We start from the raw sequence: 16622 nt of genomic DNA on the forward strand, positions 1-16622 counted from the left end.
CTTTGTTCTCGGTTATTCACCCGTCCCCTTGGGCCTGTGTGGTCCTTCCCAAGGGGCGGTGAGGGAAGCGCCAGCCACAGTCCCCATCTCCTCCTGCTTCCTGTCCCCAAATCAAGGCGAGGGATGAGTGGGGAAAGTCCTGAAACTGCTTTTAGAGAATATGGCTCACACCCATTAAGAAACCCGAAATTCCACTTCTAGCTTGGGGGATGGTGGTAAAGTCATCTTTCCCCAGGGCTTGACAGAGAGAAGCCCAGCGGAATGCAATAAAAGAGCCAGTTGTCTAGGATGGGTCCAGTGACCTCTGGTTCAAAAGAAAAAGGCACCCCGCTCCAGTGCCACAGCTCTGGGTGCCACCCGGCTCATTTTTCCCAAGATCCTGGGGTTGCGTGGGTAATGCCAAAGTCTCCTCTGTTCACCCACCCACCTCCCTCCATTGCTCCCTAAATTCCCTGGTCCTAGGTACTTTGCCAGAAATTCGGGGAGGAGGGGGTGGCAGCCACAGAGACACCCTGACTAAAGCCACTTCTTAACCCTTTTTCTTTTTCCTGAGACAGGGTCTCACTCTGTCGCCCAGGCTGCAGTGCAGTGGCGTGATCACAGCTCACTGCAACCTCGAATTCCTGGGCTCAGGTGATCCTCCCACCTCAGCCTCCTGAGTAGCTGGGACTACAGGTGCACGCCACCATGCCCAGCTAATTTTTGCTTTTTTTTTTTTTTGGTAGAGATGGGGTTTTGCCATGTTGCTCAGCTGGTCTGGAATTCCTGGGCTCGAGCGACCTGCACCTCCCTCGACCTCTCATCTTGGACTTTTCTAATCACAGGTACCTGTGAACTGATTCAAATGAAACTAAACTGGGCAAATGAAATCCCCTCACAATGAACCCACATCCTGAGGAGCTGTTCCTCCTTCTGTAAAGGCAGCTCAGGGAGTTGGGGGCAGCCTGTTTGGAGATGCATTCTGCATAAAAATCTGTTTAAGGTAAGGTGGTCAGATAAAATACAGGACACAGAAATTTGAAATTCCAGATCCACAACGCATGCAGTTTTAGAGTTAAGTGTGTCCCAAACATTGCATGGGACACATTTATCCCCAAAATGATTCCTCGTGTATCTGGAATTCTAATTTCACTGAGTGCTCTCTACTTTGCTTCTCCCCAAGGCTGGCAGGATCCCTTGGCCTCCTGATGATGCCAGCAGCCCTGCCTTCCTTCACAAAGCCCAAGGCCAGCAAAGTCCAGAAATGCTTTTCCATTTATTTCAGAAGAAAGGAAATAAAGGCAGACACTTCCCCCTCCCCGCCCCTCCCAGCTCCTGCCTCACCCAGAACTGGAGTGAAAGAGGGACAGGGCCAGGACCATGGTCCCATAAAGCTTGCCCTTCCCCCAACCCTTCCTTCCCTCAAAGTGGCAAGGTTAGAAAAAAATTAACTATGTTGTTCCTCCCTGGCACAGGATAGAGGCCAGCTGCAGCCAAGGAGAAAGGGGGGGGGGGCAGGCTTCCCTCCCAGGCAGAGAAGCCGCCCTGGCTGGCCATTGGGAGGGTGGAGGTAGGTTACGGGGCAGAGAGGAAGAGAAGCGCCCTGAAAACCTTTTCCCTTTAACCCGGATTATTTATATATTTACAGTTATAAGGGAGGGGAGGACGTCTGGGGTGACATCGGTTCTGCAAAGGCAGGAAATAAAAGCCAATAGCACCCCCATCTGGGTCACATTTTCCTGCCTCCTAGCTCTTAAAACCTTCAGTGGGAAAAGGGGAAAGTGGAGGTAGGGGGTGGAGGGAGGGAATGTTTGAAGGGCCTGAGCCCACAGCTCACTCCAGAAGAAGGTGAGGCAGCAGAGGAGGGGCAGCTGAGTCCCACCAAGAACAGCGCCCTGGGCAGAGGAGACGCGGCCGTTGGCACCCCACTGCCAGGACCCCATCTCCACGCCCCGGCCCGGCGGGGGCTATGCCAGACCCATCTCCTCCAGCACGCTCCTCGGCGACTCATCCTCCTAAGGCAGAGACAGACAGAGGGTGACGCAGAGACACCAGGAGAGGCCGACAGGGTGGGCAAGACAGTAGTCACGAGGAAGAGTCAGACGAGGGAGGCACAGACACGGGGGAGGGGGAGAGAAGCCAACGTGAGCCCAAGGCCAGACCAGCGAGCCCTTCGGGGGGGCCCCACCAGCCTCCCAGGACCAGCCAACAGTGGCAGGTGGGGTCCAGGTTGAGTCCATCACCACCCAGAGAACCCAAAGCCAGGAGCTTGGTGAGCAGGGCCCCCCCCTTGGCAGCTTTGAGTAAAGGGAGTGAAGCCAGGATGGGGAGGTGGGAGATCTTTCTGGGGGCCTGGGGGGTGCAGCTGGCTGGGTCCTGTTTTTCAGAGTTGGGGAGGCAGTGGGAGGTGAGTGCCAGGTGCCTGAGGGAAGGTGAACCAGACTGCAGGGAGATGCGTCATTAGGGTCTGAGCGGAACACTGGTTACATGGTGGGTGTGTGTGCCAGGGCATGTGTGTGTGTGCCAGGGTATGTGTGTGCGTGTGTGTGCATGTGTGAAGGTGAAACTCGACCAGTGAGGTGGCAAGTTCAATTCTGCCCTCTCTTTCACTGCAGAGATGAGCCCCCCCCCTTACCCCCCATCTCTCCCCCTCCTCAGAGCCAGCTCAGGCCGGGCTCAATCATCACTGCAGATTCCGGTGACTCATCTCCCTGCACCAGGGCCCGGTGATGGCACAGAAGAGAGGGGGCAGGCAGTAATAGGGTGAGGGCGGGGGTGTCAGAGAGCAGCGAGAACCAACATCCAGGTGCCCTCTGCCCCAGCCCCCAAATCCCCATAGCCTCTTCCTCCTAAGAAGCAGTGCTTTGGAGTATGTGTGTGTTTAAAAAAAAAAAAAAAAAAAAAGAGGGGTCAGGGAAGAAATCAGGGAACGAAAGAAAGATCTACCAGGTGCCCCTTCTCCAATTCTGCAAGCAACCCTTAACTCCAAAGCAAACCCTTAACCCTTTGGCGTTAAGCATTGCTCAGAGAATTGAACAAAGGAGACTGAGTGGCCAGGAGACATCTGGGGCTTGGGGTAAGGACGGCTTGGAGTGAGGGGTACACAGGTGGGCTATCTGCCACCCTACCTCCCACCCCAGGGGGTCAGGGCTTGAGGGTAAGCTGGAAAGCTAGGTGTGCTAGGGGTCAGATGTCACAGGGAGGGGGGCCCCCTTGGCGACGGTGGGCAGGGCGTCTGCCACTGTGCGCTTCCTCCTCCTCCTCACTGTCCCTGGCCCGTACCTCCTGCAGCAGGTCGGCCTGCTCGATGGCTTTCAGCACACTCTTCTTGGAGGTGTCCTGGACGTCCCCCCCCATCAAAAACTCATCCAGGATGAAGTAGGCCTTCTCAAAGTTGAAGATAATGTCCAGCTCGCACACCTGGGAGGACGGGGTGGGAGGGAGGCCGAGTTGAGCTAGACATGCGACTGCAGCCACTTCCTTTTCAAGACCACGCCTCCCACCTTGGGTTCTGCCCCCAACACCCAAGCTTTAGTAGTTGGTTCAGCTTTTTCACTTTTTTTTGTTTTGTTATTTTGTTAGAGACAGGGTCTCTTGCTCCGTCATCCAGGCTAGGGAGTGCAGTGGCATGATTATAGCTCACTGCAGCCTCAAACTCCTGGGCTCAAGTGATCCTTCTGCCTCAGCTTCCTGAGTAGCTGGGACTACAGGTACGTGCTATCAAGCCCAGCCAATTTTAAAAATATTTTGTAGGAACGGGGTCTTGCCACGTTGGCCAGGCTGGTCTCGAACTTCTGGCCTCAAGTGACCTGCCTGCCTCGGCTTCCCAAAGTGCTGGGATCACAGGCATGAACCACTGCACCTTGCCTTGAATTAGTTTTTTCCCCTCTCCCTCTTTCCTCCTGATCATGACAGTTGTCCTATCTACTTTTGTCTATGGCCCCCCTTGCCTTTCCCCTAAAATCTGTGACATTGTTCCCACCAAACGCTGGGCTAGCCCCCTCTTCCTAGACATGGTGGGGCAGGAAAGAAGGGAATTCTGGACCACAGGGTGAGAGACTTGAGTTCTAAGCAGGGTTCTGCCACCAACCATCTAGCTAAACATGTCCTAAAACATCTGAGTCTCAGTTTTCTGGCCTGAAGATGGAGATGCCAACACCTACTGAGAGGATGGGATGAGAAGCAAACAAGAGGACCCGAAAGCACTTTATAAATTGTTAAGCAGGACACAAATTAGGGAGTTATTACTATGCCCCATTTAAGATCTGAGCTGTCCCTCAGATAAGTTATTTCAGATGGAACCTCGACATTGCTATTCAAAAAAAATTATCCAGAAGATTCCAATGTAAATCCAAGGTCAGGAACCAGTGATAAAAATCTGACTATGAGGCCGGGTACAGTGGCTCATGCCTGTATTCCCAGACTTTTGGAGGCTGAGGTGGGAGGATCGTTTGAGCCCTAGAGTTAGAGACCAGGCTGGGCAACACAGTGAGACCCCATCTCTAAAGAAAAAAAAATACAAAAATTAGCTGGGTGTGGCAGGGTGCACCTGCGGTCCCAGCCCATTGGGGGACTGAGGCGGGACGGTGGCTTGAGGCCAGAGGTTAAGGCTGCAGTGAGCCATGATTGCGCCACCACACTCCAGCTATGGCAGGCATTCCTCCAGGTGACAGGGTGAGGCTGGGTCTCTAAAAAAATAAAAATTTAAAATAAACAAAAAAATCTGAATTTGGTCTCTGTGTGAAAAGTCTGAGCTAAGCTGTAAGTGGAGATTAGGTGCCTGATCCTGCCCCGGCCTCCCCACTCACCATTACAGAACCTGGTTAATAGGCTTAGAGCTTAAAAAGGGAAATTAATTACTGTTCTTACTGCTCCAACTTCACCTCTCCCCTGAGGCTTCCAGCGCAGAGACTGGAGGGGCCTCAAAGTTTGCTAGAAAGGGGATTGCTGGGAAAGGATCCCGGAGGCAGAGGGGACTCACACTGCCAAAGTATTTGTCTAAGAGCTCCACGTATCGGTGGATCAGCTCCAGCGTGATGAGCTCATTGTCTTGGCCCTCGATGGCACAGCAGAAGTAGAGGCTGGCATATCTGTGGAGAGGAACGCATGAGACATTGCCACAAGCCTGCTTCAGGACCCAAGCATTCTGGGATCAAACCTCCCACCAGCCTGGGGGTGGTCTGTGCCCCGGCTGCTCACAGGTGGGGTGGCCCTAGGGCATGTAAATAGTAACTCACTTGCCTCTTAGTGCTATCTTAAAAACAGTCAAAGAACACATGCTTTTCCCTTCCTGCCCTCTGACCTCCTAAGTTTGACTCAGCAAAAACCTGGGCCAAGCAATGTACCTGATCCGAGAAGGAACCAGAAAGGGTGGGGGTGAGTGTTAGGAAAAGTAGGGCAGGACCTTTGACTGTAAGAGACATGCGCAGTGGGGCAAGATAGGGCCTAAAGGGACACGTGTGTGAGGCAGGTGTTGCATGTGAGCAAAGCCAAGTGGTAAACGAGAACTTCTTTAAGAAGTGTTTGGGGGAAAAAAAAACCAAAGGAAACTGGCATTCATCACTGTCCTCCAGATGTCCTCAGCTTCCCAGGTCTCTGTGACCTAAGGGACAACCATTTCTCAGCCATTGGAACCCACTGCCCAACTCGAATCTAGGCAGGTCTGAAAGTAGGCGGGGAGTCACCTCTTATAGACAACTTTGAGGTCCCTCCACTCCAGGAAGCTGCACATCTTGGGCTTGCGAGCCAGGACAACCTGCATGAGCTCTCGCACCATCTTCTTCCGTTCTTTGTCCGAAGTGGCCAGGTACCATTTTTGCAGCCGCAGTTTTCCCTGCCGGCTGAATAGCAGCATAAACCGCATCTGCGGTGGGGGTGGGGAGGGATGGAAGGGCAGCACAGAGTGTAAGCACACATTCCCCAAACTCATCCCAGCTCATTCTTCTCTACCTTCTCCCAACATCCAGCCCCTTGCACTCATCCCTGGGTGTTTCCACCAGCAGGGGGACGTCAGAACTTCTGACTGTCATTTGGGTTCACATCCTGGCTCTCTCTACTGGTTATGCGGCGCCTTAGGCCAATGACTCCTCTCTCTCTGGGCCTCAGTTACCTTATCTGTAAAATGGACATCATACCTGCCTTGCACAGTTGTTAGGAGAGACTAAATGAGTTGATAGATGCAAGTCCCTAGCACAGGCAGGTAGTCTAATATGTTAGGTATTATTATTTTTATGTTTGAGACAGAGTCTCTCTCTGTTGCCCAGGCTGGAATGCAGTGGTGTGATCACTGTTCACTGCAACCTCCGCCTCCTGGGTTCCAGCGATTCTCATGCCTCAGCCTCCTGAGTGCTAGAATTACAGGCACGTGCCACCACACCTGGCTAATTTTTCTATTTTTAGTAGAAGTGGGTTTTCATCATGTTGGCCAGGCCCTGGTCTGGAACTCCTGGCTTCAGGTGATCTGCTCACCTTGGCCTCCCAAAGTGCTGGGATTACAGGCGTGAACCACTGCGCCTGGCTTTTAGGTATTATTATTATTGCGATGATTCCCTAATCTCTTGCTTTCTGGTTCTGCTTCCCAAAGTAAAATGCCTAGCACAGTGACAAGAAGCCAGTAGCTGATGCCAAAGAAATGCCTGTTCTCTTCCACCCTCCCTCTACCCACCACCATGCTGAAATCTGGTATTTTGTCCCTGGAGAAGCTACCTCAATTCTCCACCCCATCCTAGCCATAAGATCTTAATGATGTCCAAACAGAGGGCCCTCCAGTGCCAGCCCTATGCCCAGGGGTATCCTTCTGCCTTATGTATCTGTAACACCACACAGGGTATGGAGATGCCCAAATCCCACCTTCCTCTCTGCAGGCACCCAGGCATTTGGTCTCTTACAATCTCTCTTAACTCTTCTTCCTTTTAGGGTGCCTCCTGCTAAGCGCCCACTCCTCCTCAGATACCAGGTGATCAATCTCCCTCAGTTAGGGCCCCCTCCACCCAGGGGGTTCCCCTAAAGAATGTCTGCAGAACAGACAGCAAGCTGGGTCAAGTGGATGGAAGACAGAACCCCTCGCTGCCCAGTGCACCCCAGGTTCTCAGTTCCAGCGGATCTGGGCCACATCCTGGAGTCTTCTCCTTCCCCCAGCAGCTCTCCTATCCAGGGACATGTCCAGAGCTGGAATCCCTGGGTGTGTGGCACTGAACTAGCTTAGTAGGTGAAAAATCAGAATTCAGGGGAACTGATTTTTTTTAGTGGAGGGGAAAAGAGGGGTGCCAGGGAGCCTCGTGCGGCTCAGATGGGGGGTGGGGAGCGAGCAGGAAGAAGGAAGGCCTGGGTTCCGGAAAGAGAGTGGGATGGGGGGCAGAAAGCCCCGGATCCCAAAGCCTGGGTCCCTGGGGGCAAAACCTCGAGCCCACTTCGCTTCCCCACCTGGGCCCAGCCTCTAGGAGAGCACGGCCACGAACCCAGGCAGGGCGCTCCCTACTCCGACCCGGAAACTCCCCGCCCGCACCCCGCTCCCCACTGGTGCCACTGCTCCCGCCTGGACCGCCCAGGAAGGGGGTCTCGGTGACCGGTGACCCTCGCTCCCTCCCTCCGCAAAGAGACCCCCGCGCTCCTCTGCTTTGGGCGGCTTCCCTGCGGCAGGGATCGAGGGACCCCCGGGGGCCGAGACCCGAGCACCCCTCCCGGCTCGGGACGGTCCTGCCGCCCCCGCGTCAGCCCCCGCTCGCCCAGCAAATGCGCCCCTCCCCGCCCCTCTCCCGAAGGCCACCTCCCCCTCTTCCTCCCGAGCCTGGCTCGCCCACCCGCCGAGGCAAGGAAGGCCTCTGAGGACCAGAGGGAAGGGAGAGCAGCTCACCCCGACGGCGGCCCCAGAGGACCCCCACAGGTGCAGCCCACGCCCCTCGCTTCCCCCTCCCCTCCCTCTTCGTACAGCCTACCATCCTGCAGCCTCCGGCTCGGCGCGTCCCACTTCGGCCACCGTAGGCGCCAGCCCCACTCCCTTTCTTATCCTTTCTCTGGCTTCCCTCCCTCTCGGCCGAAGCCCCGCCCCGTCCCGCCCAGGCTTCGAGTCCCGGCGCGCCACGCTCTGCGCAGGCGCCGACGCCGCTGGGCGCGCGGGCGGGGCTGGAGGCGGAGAAGCGGAAACCATGGCAACCAGGTCCTTGACTGCAGCTTCTAGGAGCCCGGTCGTCATGGTAACGCGGCTGTCCTGTGGGCTGGTTGAAGGATGGGGGAGGAGGACAATGAGGTCCTCGAGCTTTGGAGGCTTGAGGGGGAAAAAGGCGGGAAAAGGGGTACGAGGTGAATGGGACCATCATTAGAGTTCGTGGCAACAGGCAGGACTCCTTGAAGGGGCGTGGGCAGTGAAGAGGGGGCAGAGTGGGAATTTAGTGTAAAAGAGGAGGAATGACCTGGAAAAAGGGAAGTATAGAGCTCAAGCTAAATATCTGTTGAGAGCCTGTTAGACACCCTCCTCTATTTATTTATTTCTTTTTAGAGACGGGATCTGGCTGTGTCCCCAGGCTGAAGTGAAGTGGTGGGATCATGGCTCTCTGCAGCCTTCAACTCCCGCCTCAGCCTCCTGAGTAGCTGGAACTACAGACGCGAACCATCATGCCCAGATAATTTTTAAATTTTTGTGTAGAGACGCGGGTCTCACTGTGTTGCCCAGCCTGGTCTCGAACTCCTGGGCTCAAGAGATCCGCCTCGGTTTTCTAAAGTGCTAGGATTACAGGTGTGAGCCATTGTGCCTGGCTTCTGATCTTAAAGCAGGAGAAATGTGTAGACAATGAATAAAAGAGAAAAGGAGAGGCTGCTATAAAAGGCATGTAAGGAGAAGGGGGAGGAGTGTGAATTGAGGCAAAAAGAGAAGAAATAAAGAGCGTCTTAAAAGGTTAACGTGGGTCAAAGCTAAAAAAGGGACAGATGTAACCCAAATCTCAGTGTGAAGATGAGGTGGATATAAGTTGTAATATGAGCTTTTAAACTGAATGTGTGTGTCTACATGTTACTGGAAAAAGGGGTCCTGACCCAGACCCCAAGAGAGGATTCTTGGATCTCATGCAGGAAGGAATTCAAATCAAGTTGCAGAGTGCAATGAGAAGAGAGAGTTTATTGAAAGCTACCCCCTTATGCGCCACCACACCCCACTAATTTTTGTATTTTTAGTACAAAATACAAAATCGGTTTTCACCATGTTGGGCAGGTTGGTCTCCAACTCCTGACCTCAAGTGATCCGCCTGCTTCGGTCTCCCAAAGTGCTGGGATTACAGGTGTAAGCCACCATGCCTGGCCCCAGCTTCTTTCTTCTTTTACTTTTTCTTCTTCCTTTTGCTTTTGTTTTCTTTTCTCTTCTGCCTCCACCTTAGGCTTGTCAACAGCATTGTCTAAGATACGTGGCATGTACTAGTGGGATATCTTACCAATGGCATAGATAGTTGTCTGGCTGAACTATCTTGGTGCTATTTATTTATTATTATTATTTTATTTTTTTGAGATGGAGTCTCACACTGTTGCCTGGGCTGGAGTGCAATGGAGTGCAATGGCATGATCTTGGCTCACTGCAACCTCCACCTCCCGGATTCAAGCGATTCTCCTGCCTCAGCCTCCCAAGTAGCTGGGATTACAGATGATCACCACCATAGCCGGCTAATTTTTTGTATTTTTAGTAGAAATGAGGTTTCACTATATTGGCCAGGCTTGTCTCAAACTCCTGACCTCGTGATCCACCCGCCTAGGCCTCCCAAAGTGCTGGGATTACAGGTATGAGGCACTGTGCCCAGCAGCTATTTATTAAGTAAAGAATAAGACGGCACAGATAGTTAGGTGGTTAGACTATCTTGGTATCATTAATTAGGTCGAGAATAAGATCAACAAAAAAGCTGTTAGGGTTAGAAAGGGTAAACCATTATGGAATGAAAACAAGGACTAGAAGTGTGGCCGGGCGAGGTGGCTCACACCTGTAATCTCATCACTTTGGGAAGCTGAGGCGAGTGGATCACCTGAAGTCAGAGGTTCAAGAGCAGCCTGGCCAACATGGTGAAACCACGTCTCTACAAAATACAAAAAAATTATCTGGCTATGATGGCGAGTACCTGTAATCCCAGCTACTCGGAAGGCTGAGGCAAGGGAATTGCTGGAACCTGGGAGGCGGAGGTTGCAGTGACTCAAGATCACACCACTGCATTCTAGCCTGGGCAACAGAGCAAGACTCCCTCTTACGATAAGAAGGTATAGATAAGGAAGGAATGAGTGGTATGGGTGATGAGGTAAAGAAATAAAGCGGAGAGCCGGGCAGCAGCTTGCAGAAGTTTGGAAGCTCGAGAGATGTTAACTCCTACGCTTCTTGGAAAGCTGACACTCTTTAAAATTCCTTGCCTCTATGTGATATGCCTAACTGCAGAAAAGATAGGCTTCGTGAGAGAATTGTTCGAGATGTAGGTTTTGCAGCCAGGCACAGTGGCTCGCGCCTGTAATCCTAGCACTTCAGGAGGCTGAGGTGGGAGGATTATGGGAGCCCAAGAGCCCAAGTCCAATATGGGCAACCTGGCAAAACCCTGTCTCTACAAAGGATACAAAAATTAGCCAAGAACGGTGCTGCACACCTGTGGTCCCAGCTACTCAGGAGGCTGAGGTGGGAGGATTGCTTGAGCCTGGGAGGTGGAGGTTGCAGTGAGCTGAGATCTCACCACTGCACCCAACTTGGATGACAGAGCAAGAACCTGTCTCAAAAACTAAAAGAGGCCGGGCATAGTGGCTAACGCTTATAATCCAAGCACTTTGGAGGCCAAGGCAGGTGGATCACCTGAGGTCGGGAGTTCAAGACCAGCCTGACCAACATGGTGAAACCCTGTCTTAAAAAAAAAAAAAAAAAAAACCTAAAAGAAATAAAAAGTGAAAAGAAATATGGGTTTTGCTCATGGGCAGTCATAGAATTCAAGTGTTTGAAACTAGTTAGAAGATGCTGGACTGGATTTCTTCTTTTGAGACAGAGTCTTGCCCTGTCAGCCAGACTGGAGTGCAGTGGTGCGATCTTGGCTCACTGCAACCTCTGCCTCCTGGGTTCAAGCGATTCTCCTGCCTCGGCCTCCTGAGTAGCTGGGACTACAGGCACACGCCACTACACCCGCTATTTTTTTATTTTTATTTTTTGTATGTTTAGTAGAGACAAGGTTTCATCATTTTAGCCAGGCTGGTCTCGAACTCCTGACCTCAAGTGATCCACCTGTTCCGGCCTCCCAAAGTGCTGGGATTACAAGCGTGAGCCACCGTGCCCAGCTTGGATTTCTTTATTGTTACTGAATGATGAATGTGGAGGATCTATGAGTTAGTGGATCCAATACAGCTTGTGCATGGAGATGAATAGAGATTTTGATGCAGTTGGCAGTTGAGAGTCGTTTTGGTTATGTGAATTGGTGAATAACTTGGTGAAAACCGCGTTAAGAAAGTTAATCTTGGCTAGGCACCCAGTGGCTCATGCTCATGCTCGTAAGCCCAGCACTTTGGGAGGCTGAGGTGGCAGGATTGCTTGAGCTCAGGAGTTTGAGACCAGCCTGGGCAACACAGATCCTGTTTCCTTTTATTTTTTGAGACAGAATCTCGCTCTGTCATCCAGGCTGGAGTGGAGTGGCATGATTTTGACTCACTGTAACCTCCATCTCCCGAGTTCAAGCTATTCTCCTGCCCCAGCCTCCCAAGTAGCTGGGACTACAGACATTTGCCACCACACCTGGCTAGTTTTTATTTTATTTTTAGTAGAGATGGGGTTTCACTATGTTGGGCAGTAACTGGGATCACAGGCGTGCAGGAGTCCGAGGCGGGTGGATCACTTGAGGTCAGGAGTTCAAGACCAGCCTGGCCAACATGGTTAAACCCCGTCTCTACTAAAACTACAAAAATTAGCCAGGCATGGCGGCCTATGCCTGTAATCCCAGCTAGTCGGGAGGCTGAGGCAGGAGAATCACTTGAACCTGGGAGCGGAGGTTGCAGTAACCCGAGATCTCAACAGTGCACTCCAGCCTGGGCAATAGAGTGAGACACTGTCTCAAAAAAAAAAAAAAAAAATTGTTTGTAGACACCAAGTCTTGCTGTGTTGCCCAGGCTGGTCTCAAACTCCTGGGCTCAAGTGATCCTTCTGCCTTGGCCTCCCAAAGTACTGGGATTACAGGCATCAGCTACCACACCTGGCCAGAATACTCTGTGGTTGATGTTTGTCATTCTTTTCACCGCTCAGATTCAAACCCCCATTCTTGGAGTGTGGGAATCCCCTGTCCTATGAATCTAGGGAGGAGATAGACCAACCTCCCAGAGTGGCGTTTGCAATTTCCAGATATTTGCTTTTGTGGCCTTCTTTCTGGGCATAGCATGGGCATGTCCTCTGAACTCTGCCCATCTGTGCACCTGTCAGACTTTGGCCCAGGAGAGACTGCCGGGGTGGGGGGGCATGAGGAGATGGAGAGCAGTTAAGACCCTGGAAGAGGGACAGAGGATCACGTGCCTAGGGTGGCAGTGGAGTGGCGCCGAGAACAGTGTCTTGTGCAGGGGCACAGGTATGATGCGGGCATTGTTGTCCCTAGCATGATAGTATGAGACCTCCCGCCAGCTTGGTTCTCTGGCTGCCCCGGCGATTCCCTGAATTGTCCAATTTTTCCCTCCCTTCCCCTCCCCTCCATTCCCCTCCTCTTTTCTTTCCTCTGTTTTTGAGATGGAGTCTTGCTCTGTCACCCAGGCTGGAGTGGAATGGCACGATCTCAGCTCACTGCAACTCCACCTCCCAGGTTCAGGCAATTCTCCTGCCTCAGCCTCCTGAGTAGCTGGGATTACATTCACCCACCACCATGCTCGGCTAATTTTTGTATTTTTAGTAGAGATGGGGTTTCACCATCTTGGCCAGGCTGGTCTGGAACTCCTGACCTCAGGTGATCCACCTGCTCGGGCTCCCAAAGTGCTGGGATTACAGGCGTGAGCCACTGCACCCAGCTGGTTTCCATTTTTAAAAAGTAAAACAAAATAAAGTGAGTATTCCATTGTCATCTCAAACTTAATTTGCCAAAAATACGTCGATACTTCCTTCCCCGGAAATTGTCCCCTCTTGGTTTCCCATTGTGGTTGATGCCAATGCCTTTTTCTAGCCTTGCAAGCTGTAAGCCTGAGACATGAGGGGTAGCATGAAACTGTGGCTTATTCAAGGGTGCTCGAAAAGACTTGCCAGGCTAGATTAGGAGAAGGCTAGAGAGGAGTGGCTGGATTGTCAGAGGAGGGAGGAGGGACAGGCTGAAACCAGCTGGAGACCCGGGACTTCATTCTCACGTGTCCCTTGCATCTGCCTTGCTATATGTTTTTCTTTGTGATTTTGTTCATGTTGTTTTCTGAAATGCCCTGCCATTCTCTCCCTATAGACCCAAACCCATCTGATTTATCTTTTATGGTTTCAAACAGGCCCTCCTCTGATGAGTCTACACTCTAGTGCAGACTATAGTGATCACTTCTCTCTCTTTTTTTTTTTTTGAGATGAAGTCCCACTCCAGTGACGCAGGCTGGAGTGCGGTGATGCGATCTCAGCTCATTGCAACCTCCACTTCCCGGGATTGAGCGATTTTCCTTTCTCAGCCTCCTGAGTAGCTGGGTTTGCAGGTGTGTGCCACCATGCCCAGCTAATTTTTGTATTTTTAGTAGAGACAGGGCTTCACCATGTTGGCCAGGCTAGTCTCAAACTCCTGACCTTAGGTGATTTACCCACCTTGGCCTCCCAAAGTGCTGGGATTACAGGTGTGAGTCACCATGCCCAGCTAATATAGCAATGGTTTCTACAGTGTTCCTTTTAATTATTTTTGCAGTGACTTGCATAGGTTTTCTTCTTTTTCTTTTCTTTTTTGTTTTCAAGACAGGGTCTCCCTCTGTTGCCCCAGCTAGAATGTAATGGTGCAATCACAGCTCACTGCAGCCCCGACCTCAAGTGATCCTCTGGCCTCAGCCTCTGGAGTAACTGGGATCACAGGTGTGCACCACCACGCCCAGCTAAAGTTTTTTGATTTTTAGTCAAGACAGTGTTTCGCCATGTTGCCCAGGCTGGTCTCGAACTCCTGGCTTCAAGTGATCCTCTCACCTTGGCCTCTCAGAGTGCTGGGATTACAGGCATGAGCCACTGCACCTGACCGGCATAGCTTTTTTTCCCAGTTTTTTTGTTTGTTTTTGAGATGGAGTCTCACTCTGTCACCCCAGGAGTGGACTGCAGTGGCACGATCTCAGCTCACTGCAACCACCATCAAGTGATTCTCCTGCCTCAACCTCCTGAGTAGCTGGGACTACAGGCGCGTGCCACCATGCCTGGCTAATTTTTGTATTTTTAGTAGAGATGGGGTTTCACCATATTGGCCAGGCTGTTCTCAAACTCCTGACCTCGTGATCTGCCGGCCTCAGCCTCCCAAAGTGCTGGGATGACAGGCGTGAGCCACCGCACCCAGCGGATATCTGCGATTATGAAGAATCGCTGACACTTTCTTTTTAATGCTTCACAGTACCTGGTCCAAAGGGCAGCTTTTAAATAAATACTCATTACATTGAATGGAGTTTCAACTTGGCAAGATTTTGCTGGAAGCCACAGCGGCTTTGCTTCAGGGAAGAGCTTTCCACTGGAGCGAAAGCGACCTCTGGTGGCAAGGGGATCAAAGACTCCTTTCAGAAAGCGGGTGTTCAGGCTGGCAAGGCGGCTGGTGGCAACACAGAAGCTGCTGATGACTGGCACATGAGGGCAGCACTTTTTTTTTTTTTCAGCCGGGGTCTTGCTCTGTCACCCAGACTGGAGTGCAGTGGTGCGATCTTAGCTCACTGCAACCTCGACATCCCTGGCTCGGGTGATCCTCCCACCTCAGCCACCATGCCTGGCTAGTTTGTTTGTGTGTTTTTTTTGTTTGTTTGTTTTGTTTTTTCAGGGTAAAATTGGGTTTATTTTTTAACCACCATGCTTGGAATCAAATTATCATTGGTAAGTGGTAATGTCAATAGTCTTAAAACGAAATGTTAGAAGAAGAATACAGAAGACTGATGAGGAGAAGCCGCTAACTGGTGGGTGTAAAGATCAGTACCTAACCTGGGCTGTTTGTGTTTTTAATGGAGATGGGGTTTCACTATGTTGGCCAGGCTGGTCTCGAACTCCGGACCTCAAGTGATGCACCACAGCGTCCAGCCTGTGTCTGAGTCCTTCTTGGTGTTTGGGGAGACCTGTTCCTGTCCACACGTGCCACAGAGAGAGGCAATACAGTGTAGAGGCAGGGAACTCAGGGTGTCCAGCTGCCTGGGGCTGTTAGATAATCATAATGATGGCGGCAGCTGGGCACAGCGCCTCACACCTGTCATCACAGCACTTTGGGAGGCTGAGCCCCGGAGTTCAAGACCAGCCTGGACAACATAGTGAGACCCTGTCTCTACAAAAAATAAAATTAAAAAATTATCTGGGACTGTGTGTAGTGGCTCACCCCTGTAATCACAGCACTTTGGGAGGCCAAGACAGGTGGATTGCCTGAGGTCAGGAGCTCGAGACCAGCCTGGCCAATGTGGCAAAACCCCATCTCTACTAAAAATACAAAAATTAGCTAGGCATGGTGGCTCCCAGCTACTTGGGAGCCTGAGACAGGAGAATCGCTTGAACCTGGGAGGTGGAGGTTGCAGTGAGCCAAGATCACACCATTGCACTCCAGCCTGGGTGACAGAGCAAGACTCCATCTCAAAACAAAACAAAACAAAAAATTAGCTGGGTGTGGTGGCGCACCTATAGTCCCAGCTGCTTGGGAGGCTGAGGTAGGATTATTTGAACCTGGGAATTCAAGGCTGCAGTGAGCTGTGATTGTACCACTGCACTCCAGCCTAGGCAACAGAGACTCTCTTTCTAAAATAATAATAATATTAATAATAAGCTCAAGTTGCCCAACCTCTCTGTAAAGTGCTTGCTACTATTGTTTCAATAAACCTTACTTAAGGAACCACCTAAAAAAAACCAACAAAATGATTTCAAATACAAATTTCCTTTTGATAGAATATTTTTTACCCTCGAGGGATTTACAATATTTTTTACCCTCGAGGGATTTACAACATTCATATTCTTTGCCCACACACGAGCAGAAAAATAATTCCACTGTTTGAGGTTTATAAGAAATCTATAGTAACAGTGATTGGAGGCAAATCTTGTTAATTTCTCATCCCTAAAGAATAGCGGGCCAGGCATGGTGGCCCAGCACTTCGTAATCACAGCACTTTAGAAGGCCGAGACAGGTGGATTGCTTGAACCTAGGAATGCAAGACCAGCCCAGGCAACATAGTGAGACACTGTCTCTACAAAAAAATGCAAAAATTAGCAGGGCTTGGCCGCGCACACCTGTGGTCCCAGCAACTCAGGAGGCTGAGGTGCAAGGATGGCTTGAGCCCAGGAAATGGAGTCTGTAATAAGCTGAGATTGTGCCACTGCACTGTAGCCTCAGCAATGAAGCAAGACCCTGTCTTAAAAGAAAAAAGAAAACATAGAGAAGGGAAGAGAAGGCCGGGTGCGGTGGTTCACGCCTGTAATCCTAACACTTTGGGAGGCCGAGGTGGGTGGATCACCTGAGGTCAGGAGTTCAAGACCAGCCTGGCCATCATGGTGAAACCCCATCTTT

General features: G+C 51.4%; 1 protein-coding gene across 1 annotated transcript; it reads right to left on the reverse strand.

Annotated features, from left to right (window-relative positions):
- Positions 1-1236: 1236 nt before the first annotated feature.
- On the reverse strand, positions 1237-8026 carry AP1S1 (adaptor related protein complex 1 subunit sigma 1). The gene is made up of 5 exons (XM_017533530.2): positions 7914-8026; positions 5664-5842; positions 4961-5069; positions 3262-3399; positions 1237-1994 (listed from the first exon to the last, which is right to left on the reverse strand). Exons 1-5 carry the CDS (start codon positions 7914-7916, stop codon positions 1947-1949), a joined length of 477 nt encoding a protein of 158 aa, XP_017389019.1. The 5' UTR covers positions 7917-8026; the 3' UTR covers positions 1237-1946.
- Between the last annotated feature and the right edge of the window lie 8596 nt (positions 8027-16622).

The sequence above is a fragment of the Cebus imitator genome, unplaced genomic scaffold, assembly GCF_001604975.1.
Source record: "Cebus imitator isolate Cc_AM_T3 unplaced genomic scaffold, Cebus_imitator-1.0 Scaffold82, whole genome shotgun sequence".
NCBI lineage: Eukaryota > Metazoa > Chordata > Mammalia > Primates > Cebidae > Cebus > Cebus imitator.

What these genes read in the sequence shown, in the direction of transcription:
- AP1S1 (XM_017533530.2), bottom strand. An exon ending in CTCAAAGTTGTCTATAAGAG is followed by an intron (nt 5,070 to 5,663) that starts GTGACTCCCCGC and finishes TCCTCTCCACAG; the next exon opens with ATATGCCAGCCTCTACTTCT. An exon ending in TAGACAAATACTTTGGCAGT is followed by an intron (nt 3,400 to 4,960) that starts GTGAGTCCCCTC and finishes CCGTCCTCCCAG; the next exon opens with GTGTGCGAGCTGGACATTAT.